Source organism: Atta colombica, unplaced genomic scaffold (genome assembly GCF_001594045.1).
Source record: "Atta colombica isolate Treedump-2 unplaced genomic scaffold, Acol1.0 scaffold295, whole genome shotgun sequence".
Classification (NCBI taxonomy): domain Eukaryota; kingdom Metazoa; phylum Arthropoda; class Insecta; order Hymenoptera; family Formicidae; genus Atta; species Atta colombica.
In genome coordinates, this window is record NW_017259398.1 from 378426 (window position 1) to 389942 (window position 11517).

An 11517-nucleotide genomic window follows, 5' to 3' on the forward strand; every position below is an offset into this window, starting at 1 on the left:
TTAAATAAACACATTCATAATATTTATTGTTTTACATTTGTTTCACTTAAAACATAATTCATTTTAATCAACTTTAAAACTTATTACATTAACTTTTATACTAATATTAATTTTAATATTAATATCAATTAGAAATTATTATATAATTATGATATAATTATATAATTATGTTAAATAAATGTCAAAATAAGTAAAATGCTTCATTTTTTAAAAACATTTCATGATTTAAATTAAATAAAATGTTGAATATATATATATAATCTGCATCTCTTAATCAATTAATAAAAATTTGATGTTTAAATTATACACGACAGCACATTTAATAATAAAATTAATTTATTTAAAAAGTAATACTTGGTAATAATAAAAATTAATATTATGAAATAGAACAATATAGTTGTATTGACAAAGAATACGAGAAAAGAAAAATTAGAATAATCAATTAGAATAATCAGTCTTTAATAGAACTCATCTTATTTCACTTATACTATACAAGATGTTGAGAAATTTAATCGACGCTCGTGGATAAGCGGACTAAACTGAGTCGAAAAGTCCTCTACTAATTTACAATTTTCTCAAAAGTTAACAAGATATTATTTCAAATATCGCTAAATATTTTCAATAATTTTTTATTTAAATACTATCAACTTTACAGAAAAATAGCGAGAGACAAAAATTATTTATTTTCTTCTCATAGAGCTCTGAGCTTCTTTTCAGAATTTTTTCAGAATTTTTTAACCGTATTTTCTCATGTTGTTAAAAAATAGTTGCCAATAAGGAAATACAGTACTAAAAAGTTGGTAAAAAATTTTGAAAAAATTCTTTGAGTTCTGAGAAGAAAATAAACAATTTTTGTCTGTTGCAGTTTTTTTGTAAAATTGATAGTATTTGAGAAAAAAATGATTGAAGATCAATATTCGGCAATTTTTAGTAATTAATTATATCTTAACTATTGCGAAAATTGCAAAATGATAGAGAACTTTTCGATTCAGTTTAGTCCGCTCTACTTACTCAACGATCGTTGTTGGTTGAATTTCCGAACATCCTGTATATGTGATATTCTATATGCTATTTTTTAGCATATATAACACAAATACATGAATAATCTATAAACTATTAGAGATACTATGTTTTACGACCCGATGTTGGCGTTGTGTCCGCATCTTCGAAGATAAACATCGAGATCAATAGATGCTGCACGTGGCGGATAATGATGAAATTGTTCGAAGCAGTCAGTTTAAAGACCGGAAGCGGAATCCAGTAAATTGTTGTCTACTATTGGACTTATTGCCACCGTCACTGAGTTGTCGTAATAACCGCTCGATAATAGTCGTACCACTGTTACATCGTACGCTACGAGCTCCTTTATATCTAAAATATCAAAATTAGCTTTTATAATTATAGATAAAAATTTCACTTGTACATAGTATTCATAGTATAAGCATGGTGTTATACATATACAAAGTACAAAAAGGACCATATAAATGTATAAAAATAACATTATTTTATTCCAGCACTTTCAATCATCACTCGCTGATTCTATGTATGAAAGATTCATTACCGGGTTTGGAATCAATGCCGCAAATTGAATCAATTACGTCGAGTTTTATCGTATCGAAACCGCGGCTGCCTCCGATCTGCACTTGATCTCGCGGACTCCTTGTATCGCACTGAAAATTAATCGATCGCAAATAAAAATAAATATAATGTATATCGGGAAAAATATAGCTACTGTAAAAAAGCAAATAAAATTTTTTATATGTACAAACGAGTTTTACTTTTCATGGAAACAGTTCGTCTTTTATATATTATATAATACATTTACCGATAAAAAAACGAGCCATTAAATTTTAGTACAAATTTTTAATATTTTCAAATAATATAGCAATAATTCAATGAAAAATCATCGTATCGAGATGAATCATCATAGCTCAATTTAAAGCTTGAACATTTTCCTCGATGATCATGGAGATCAAATTTGAGTTATATAAAATATAATATAAAATGGCGAACGTTGAAAGTGGATATCGTAAACTAGTTAAAAAAAATTTTTTCTTTAAACTGTTGCACTGTACAGGGAAATCAGCTGCATGACACAAAGGTATATGAGTCTTTAAGCTCGTTAATTTTCAAACAAATCCATATTTTAAACATTTTTCTACAACTTTTTTTAACAAAGTTATACCGTTTTAAAGAAAGTCTTACAGAATGGACAACTTTTTCTTGTAAACTCAGTATAATTTAAAAATAAATTATTATAAAAAAACTTTATCACTTTAATTTCCTTTCTGATAAAGTTTCCTGCACAGCGCAATAGAAGGTTTAAAGAAAAAATTTTTTTTAATTATTTTTTTATGTCCGCCTTCAACATCTGCCATTTTATATTACATTTTATATAACTCAAATTTGATCTCCATAATCATCAAGGGGAATTCAAGCTTTAATTTGCGCTGTGATTCATTTCGACAATTTTTTCATTGAATTATGGCTATTTGAAAATATAAAAAATTTATGCTAAAATTTAGTGGCCCGATTTTTCGCCGATGAGTGTATATTTCCAGTTAAAAAATTCTTTTGTAAACACAAATTTTTAAAATAAAAATTAGTCATTCTAAATAGAAAGCAGATAAGAATTGCTAATTTAAGCACAATTAAAGGACAATTATCATTAAATTTAATTTTTAAACTTGATATAATATAAATAAATGAAAAAGTGTTATGTCAGCAACAAAAATTTGTTTTGATGGTGTCGGAGATGAAACATTGAAGGCGAATAAGATAATAAGTACGAACCGCGTCTGGAGAAAAAGACTTTACATTTTACAACATACTTTGTGCAAAGTGCCAGTTTCGGTTGTATGAACGACGCCATGGGAACTACCGCCGATTCCGAGAGCAATTATTTGTACGACACCAGGGTACACTGCCACGAGAGTACAATTAATCCGTCTGCCATAATTACGAAGAGTGAATGGATCCGTTGTGCTTACTGACAAGATGTTGCAAGCTGAAAAGAAAAGAATACAAGAGTCTAAAACACGTTAACTATATATTGGGTTGTCGGGAAAGTTCGTGCCGATGTTGAAGGAAAATTGAAACGCAGAAAATTTAAATTTAGTATACATTTATTAAGTTATATAGGTTAGTCGGCACGAACTTTCCGGACAACCCAATATTGTTAAATCGCTTTAGAATCAGCTAGAAATGGTTTTTATATTTGTTATTTAACCGACAAACATATAATAATACTCGATCATGTATTAATTTTTAAATATCTGCTTACGGAAACAAACTTTATTCTATTCATGAAAAAATATAATTCATTAAATATTCATGCAATATTTTCTATTTTATTGTTTATTTTCTCTATCTTTGTTCAAAAAAAAAGTATGACACATTCCGATTTTTAGAATTACTCTTTAGCATTGCAGATCTAACATGTTCTAATTTACGAATGTCTGGTCCATTCTGTTCCTCGTTCTTGTCATTTTCATTGCTGAAGTAAAGTATTAACTTAATTATTAGGTTCATAAAAAAATATAATTCATCAAATTGTACAATATTTTCCTGTGCAAGACTTATAATAGCGTTCCACTAAAAATCGATCGTTCTTCTCTGTCGAAGATCTTATTATCGTGTCGGATATCGATATTGAAATTAATCGAAATTGGAACTCGTAGTACGTTCTCTAAAAGAAAAAAAAAAAATTAAATTCAATTGAACTTAATGTCCAGCACATTGAATATTCAAGCTTGAAATAGAGTGAAGCTTATCATCTCTGAAAATGAAATCGAAGCGTAAATCAAATGTTAAGAGCGAGAAAGTAACAGAAGCGCAAGCAAATAATTTAACTTTTAAGAGGCATAAATTGAAACAATAGCCAGTGTTCATAGCCCATTTTTATTTTAAAATCGTTTTAAGTAAAATGCTAATACGATTCTTGAATGACTTAAAATATCTTAAAATCTCATCTTGTATTTAAGATGACAATCTTAATGTAAGAACAACTACAAACACCGGCCATTGAAAATGTAAAAGGAATGTTTATATTCATTGTCTCAATTTTCACCTCTTATAGAACTCTTTATTAACGTACTTCTGTCACTTCTCCCCTTTTTACATTCAAATTATGCTCCAATCTTTATTTTCGCCTTTTTTCCTGTGTAGGAATCTAATAGAAGTGTAAGATTAAAATATTAGAAACAAATAGCATCGATTTTCCGACTATTTCGAATTTTTACGTTCATTATTTCAAATTCCAATGATATATTCGTTACTCGTAGAAAAATATTAAGACGTAAGCAGTAAGGAACATATATTGAATTGGCTATTGCTTACGCTATGAACTTGCGGTCTCTACTGATTAGTCAATTCGCTTACTATTTATGTTTTATTGCTTAAATTTTTTTATGTACCATAACCCTTATAATAGTATATATAATTTGAATAAAATATTTAAACAAATATAAAAGCGATATTTTGTATAATGAAATCATTATTTAATTCTATTATATATATTAATCATTTTATGAAGATATTTCAATCTTTCTTTTTTTCTATATTCTTTTAAAAATATAATAAAACTATCCAGCTAACGTTATAAATATTCATAGAAAGTTCGATTCATATTACCAATATACCGAATGTTCCGGAACAGTAAAAGAATCGTCATAGAATTGTCGATAAAATCAGAATATTGAATGAATATTCCTTGTATATTTCATGAAAATTTCGAGCGAGCGAGCAGTATTGCACATCTCCGCCACAGAGAACTGCGGCAAAGGGCATTTATTCAAACAAGAATATACCTAGGAAAGAATAGGAGTGCAACACTTTGTTTTTTTGATATCTCGCAGATATAACAAAGCCCTTCCCACATAGATGTACTCTATATTGAAGGAGTGCAGCGTTCTGCGAACTCGTAAAAGTTTCCCTGTAAAGTGAGCCCCAAAATTGAGCTCCAAGATGAAAAAACATTAAATGTGTTTTCCGAAGTCAAATTTTGTTTAAAAAATGATTCACAGATAATCTGATCTGGAATTTTTGGAAAAATTAAAATTTTACGGAATGTGTATGAAACATTCTCGTAATATGTAACAACGTACAAATAAAATTTATAACTGACGTTTCTTTTACAAACCGTAAATATTTGGAATATTTTGGAATTCTTAGAACGTTTTTTTGGAGGATATTTTTATGAATATTTCAAGAATATTTATTAGCATTTCTTGGGTATAAATTATATCTTTTCATAGAGATTTATATTTCTACAATAATATTTATACAAAAATGTAATTTTAAAAAAGTTAAGTTTCTTTTAGAAAATTCATAACCAAGTAATATAATACTTACGTCTTGGATTTTTTTGATATCTCGCAGATATAACAAAGCCTTTCCCACGTAGAGGTACTCTATATTGAAGGAGTGCAGCGTTCTGCGAACTCGTAAAAGTTTTCCTATACCACTTATTCTTACCACAGAACTCGTTCGTCCTTTCCTTCATTGATAATGAATGGTCGCTTTCGCTCGGAAATACTTCGCCATTCAATTCCCAACCATCGATTACCTTCCAAATAATAATCAATTAATACTGTTTACTATGTTAATACTGTGTTACGTATGTATATTATAAAATAATATAATGAAATAAAACTACAATTATTAAATTATTCTATCTCCCTTATCTATGTATAGAGATGTAAAAATACCATCAAATTCAATTTTACAATTACTTACGGTAAAATTGTAATAAAATGATAATTTATTGATAATTTTGGCTATATTTATTATCTTTATAATGTTATGTTTTGTATAAATAGGCTATTTCCCTACTTATGTATAAAATAAAACAACATTCTTCTAATATTCCTAATAGGAATGGCTGATTGAATAACAGAGCTATTGACGAAATCTAAACATATAATTTAATTGTAACAAAATGTGTCTATATGACATAGACTCACGCTTAAGTGCGTTGCTACTTGTCGCACTAGGTTGCCATTTGATGCTGTTGATCGCGATAGCATAAACGGATATATATCAATTGTCCACATCATTAATTAAAAATAATATAATCTTATTGATGAAGCAGTGAAAAATTACTAGGAACAGGCCGATGTGAGTGGTGCAATTGAACTGTACAAGTGCGCCACTCCCATCGTAAATAAATCATCTCTGATGTCATCCCTACCTTAAACGTTATCGGTTGTTGATTGTCTAATTATTACATCAATATATATTATAGTATCAACATGAAAATTTTAGTTAACAAAGCGTTTTTAACTTCCTCGAAAATAAAAATCGGAGTGTAAATCGGATGGGAGAGTAATAAAAACGTAAACGAAACTTCTAGAAGGCGAAAATATTATTGAAAATGTGAAAAAAGCATAAATGCTTCTTTTACATTTCATTGTTCCAATTTTCGCCTTCTAGAAGTTTCGTTCACGCTTCTGTTTTTCTTCCATTACATCCGATTTACGCTTCAAATTTTATTTTCATAAGGGTTAATTACTAAATGCTCTTATCAAATTACTTTATTTTCTTAATTTTTTAAAATTACTATTTTAACCAACCTTAAAATATTTATTATTATTAATTTACCGTAATTTACCGGGTAAGTTATTATCAAATTTGATCATTTTCATCTCTACCTGTGTGTGTGTGTGTGTGTGTGTGTGTGTGTGTGTAAATATATATATGTAAATATTTTATAAAAATATATAAACTTTTTATATATAGATTAAAATCGCAAAACGTAAAAGTTGAATATTATGCTATAATTATAATTATTAATATCGCGAGGTAGAAAAAAGTGCATACGTAAGTATAGTTTTAGTTCATACAAAAATCTTATGTAGTTACGTATATATGTAGACGTATTATAATTATAAATTTTATGTATTGCACACAAAAATAATTTTTAAGCGACATGCTATTAGATGTCGTATGGTACACCAATAAGAAATAGCAAAATTATTGAAAAAGAAAATCGTCAAAGATATATTCATCATAATTAAGAATTCGAATTATGATTATATTTGTTTTGGAAAATTACATTTTGCAAAGTCACGATGAGTAAAATTCGCTTTTTATGTTGTATGTAAAGCAATCTCTTTTCGCAGTATTGACTTTTGTGCATTCGTAGCACTCATGACATACACACCGTTATTATAAGATTATCTGGGTTAATTTACTCTACAGGAGTTTTCCATTAATAGCAAAAGAGGGAATAAATGAGAGTTGAGAGGGGAAGAGAAATTTTGTGTAATTTTGTGTAATTCGATTTTTGTCCTGATAAAATTAGCACGTGCCTTATGACAATTCGTTTATGATATTATTGACGTTGTTTTTTAAAATGATTTTCAGCACCGGATGCACCGGATATCCGGCTATCCGGTATTATTCGATATTTTTTTACTATCCAATTGGATAGCCGGATATTAGTATCCGGGAATATATACGGGAATATATACAGTTGAAATTTGATATCATTAAACTGTTGATTATATATAAATGTTCTAGAAATAAATATGCCTATTCATAATGCTATAATACATTGTTGCAAAATTCCAATTTTTTTCTCTGTATAATATTTTTTTTTTAAGGAATCATTTCCCCGGAATCCGGTCAGATATTCGGAAAATATCAGATATCCGGTTTGAAGAAACTGCCTTCTCGGATATCCGATTCGAAAAAATTGCCTTCTCGGATATCCGACCAGATGTTACATTCTGTTCAGATATTCAATATCCGTTATCCGGTAATTTTATGATCCGGTGCATCCCTAATTTTCAGGATTTCACCTATTGTTACCGTTGACGAGCATAAGCGAATCTGAAATTTCGCTATGCGATAGAAACAGTTTATATATTATGTATAAATATTCATATTAATATACGTAATATCCCGTTAAATGTAAACAGTAATATTACGTCACACAATATTATAATTTCCTAATAAACAATATGAATGTAATATAACACATTTATTGTACTAAATGATTACATACTGCCAGAAGTCCTCGATGATCGCAAGGAACATCAAAGCTATGGAAATGTATTTCTACTACGCGATCGGGATCAGTTAAAAAATATATTCCACAAACATTGTCGTCATCGGTTGGCGATATATAAGAGAACGGTCCGCTTTCTGAGGTAACAAACATACAGTCTGGAACAGAATACTAGCAATTAAATTCTAATTATTGAATGTTATCCTGCGAATGTTTTTTATGTAAATGTATATAAAATATTTCAAAAATAATATATTCTAAATTAAAACTTATATCGGAAAATTGTATATACGAACAGCACGAAGGTCTTGTAATCATTATCATCTTGATCTGATTAGTGTATACATTAAATTGTATTAATGTTACTCTTACTTTTAATACACGTATTTTGTAAATTACTGTAAAATAATATCTCGTAAAATAAAACGAGATCTTTAAATTTTTTAACAGTCTCGTCGATCTTTAAACTTTTTAACAACTCGCACTCTGTCTTAGCGTCGAGACACTATCTATATCTCCAGATTATACAAGGTGTCCGATGAGACTTCTGCCAAACGCTTTTTGTAGATAGAGCGAATTAATCTGAGTCAAAAAGGACTTCTACCATTTTGTAATTTTCGCAATAGTTAATGAGATATGAATGGTAATATTCTAGATTAAGGAACCCTCTAAAACCTGTTGAAGGTCATTTAGAATTATGTCCTTGATATATGCCAAGATCAAGGTCATTGGCAGGTCCCTCCCCTAATCTGAATTTTTACCCTAAAAAGTACTAAAAAAAATATTAAAAATGACGACGTTTTGCAAGACAGACTATGAAATCATCCATTAAGCAGCCATTTTTAACAAAAATCAGTTCATGATTGGCTGCTAAGTCAATGCGTGATTGCAATGATCATTCAGAACACAACACGTCACGCTTCTCTTATAAATCTAGGACTTTACTCCGTGTAACAACTTGCCCCGGTCTCCTCTACCTATGCTTTAAATTTGATCTTTCTTTAATACTTTTATTGCTTAGCATAAAACAAGCTGTTTTAATATTACTTAAAATATTATCTATCTGCTTTTTTATATATGTTACAACATAATTTTGTAATCACATATATACATATATATACATTGTTCTTTTACCTGTAATTGGCCGATAATGCTCACGTGGTATCTCCAATGAAGACTTCGCTTCCGCTTCGTAAGCCAAGATATTGGCAACTGCTTCATTTGTTATCTGAAAAAAGAAGTATACTACATTACGCAAAGACAAATTATTCAAATTAGTTGGTTTAACAAATATTTTTGTTTAAAATTCCATGTAAATGACAGTCAACAAAAAATGTTGAAAAAATTCCATGAATATTGAAGAATGGATTATTTGTTCAGGTTAAAAATTTTAGTGCAAAATTTATTGGTATGTATATAAAAGATAAATTGGCGACATTTATCAAGTACCGTTTCTGCGTTAAACGACTATGGACATATTTATAACTTATAACGTGTGCTCATATGATATATATATATATATAGAAAGAGCAAATGAAAGCGTGCTATGACGCGAATAAAACAATATGAATAGTTACAGAAGAAAATGACGATCGAGTTTTTAATTAATAACATGTCGATATTAAATTGTCAATAGTAATAGATACATTTTATCGTTTCCTCTACAATACAACAATATTGCAGCAATATTTCAATAGTGCGCAATATTATAAAAATTGCAGCAATGTTGTTCAATATAATATTGAATTATATTTTATTGGAAATACTGCAACAATATTTTATTGGAAATATTGCAAAATATTGTAATTTTAATATTTTGTAGAAAATATTGCAATATATTGCAATATATTGTTGCAATTCAGTAAATAAATTAGGAATATAAGGAGTACGTAAATCGAGTTGTAGAGAGCCTTCTGGAAATTTTCAACTTTTTTTGATATATATTTTTTGAGATATATTTGGATTCCCAGGATATTCTTCGAATGTTATCCTTGTTTCAGTGTAAATAACGAGGATGGAATGATACCTGGATGACACTCAGGTGAAAATCGGAACATAGCCTTGGATATGCCTTCTCGATTCCCGAATATTTTGTGATCATAACTTTATCGTATGTATTTCTGAATATGATGCTAAACAATAATATGTTGGCAATTAATAGAATTAGAATAATTATTAAAATATTGCATAATGTTACAATAATATTTTATTTTTGCGGATATAGGAATATTGCTATATTGCAGCAATGTTTCAAATATTACAATTTTTCAAAATAATATTGCTGCAATATTTCATGCTGTAAGGACTGTTAACCTGTCATTTGTTTCTGTCAAGAATGAAGGATTTATTGTGTAATGAGAAAACTTGCTCTTTGATTTTCAATATACAGCAATCAGTCTCGCGTAATATAATATAACATCATAGTTGAGTTTACCCAAATCCAATTTAATATATGCTTTGCTTCTTCTTTGCATTAAACATTCGAACAAGTTTATATGCTTTTATATAATTTTACTATACGATTGATCATATTGTTTTTCTTGCTGAGATCTTTAAATTTTAAATCAATAAATATATACAATTGAATGATTACTTTGATCGCAATAATAAATTTAAATTTAATTCAAATATTGTTATTAGTTATCTTTATCAACAAATGCACAAAGTGCGACATGATACGCATTATATGCTTCGAAGTGCAAAATAAATTTCTATTCAATTAAATGCATGTAAATAATACTTGAAAAAGCAAAATAGAAATCAATTTAAGAATTTTAAGCACGATTGTATATGTGAATAAATAAAGAACGTCAAGATCGATTAAATTTTGGATATTACAATACATTATATATTCTTTTATTAAATCAATTTATTCCAGATATAATTGCGAGCCGAGTGGCTAAGACACTCTTTCCGAAAAGTTGAGAAATTCCAAGTGCGAATCCTGATTGAGGTAATATTTTTCGCAATAAAACTTTCTTACTTTCTTTCTTTCTTTCTAATTTAATTTAGGGGAAATTATTAGCGTTTCAGAATGATTGTGTTGAAACCGAATGTTATCGGCTTGCAATTATATCTAGAATAAATTGATTTAATAAAAAAATATATTAATTGTAACATCCAAAATTTGATTGATATTGGCGTTCTTTATTGAATAAGAATTCAATTTGTTTTGTTCACAAAGGATCTTGTTTTAATGTAACATATGTAATGTAATGTTTAATGTAATGTAATGTAATATATTGAGAATAATGCTATCTCGTTTTTATTAATTAATTGGCATTCACACGTGTTTGTTTCGATGAATGTCGTAGAATTACACTGATCCTCATGTTATAAAGTATAAAAAATAATTGTAAAGAATTGAACCTATTTTATATGATTGTATAATAATTGTATAATAATTTAACCAAATATAAAATTTGGTTAAAAAGAAATACACACACACACACACACACACACACACACACACACACACACACACACACACACACACACACACACAC

At 28.3% G+C, this 11517-nt stretch overlaps 1 protein-coding gene across 1 annotated transcript in view; it reads right to left on the reverse strand.

Moving 5' to 3' along the window:
• Window positions 1–970: 970 nt before the first annotated feature.
• The window catches only part of LOC108690140 (corticotropin-releasing factor-binding protein), a 12741-nt gene continuing 2194 nt past the window's right edge, over window positions 971–11517 (reverse strand). Inside the window, exons 2-7 of the mRNA XM_018197283.1 lie at window positions 9146–9239; window positions 8009–8169; window positions 5353–5566; window positions 2832–3007; window positions 1562–1670; window positions 971–1371 (exon numbers count right to left, since the gene is read on the reverse strand). Coding sequence (XP_018052772.1) covers window positions 1238–1371; window positions 1562–1670; window positions 2832–3007; window positions 5353–5566; window positions 8009–8169; window positions 9146–9239 — 888 coding nt within the window. The 3' untranslated portion in view covers window positions 971–1237. The remainder of the gene's footprint in view (window positions 1372–1561; window positions 1671–2831; window positions 3008–5352; window positions 5567–8008; window positions 8170–9145; window positions 9240–11517) is intronic.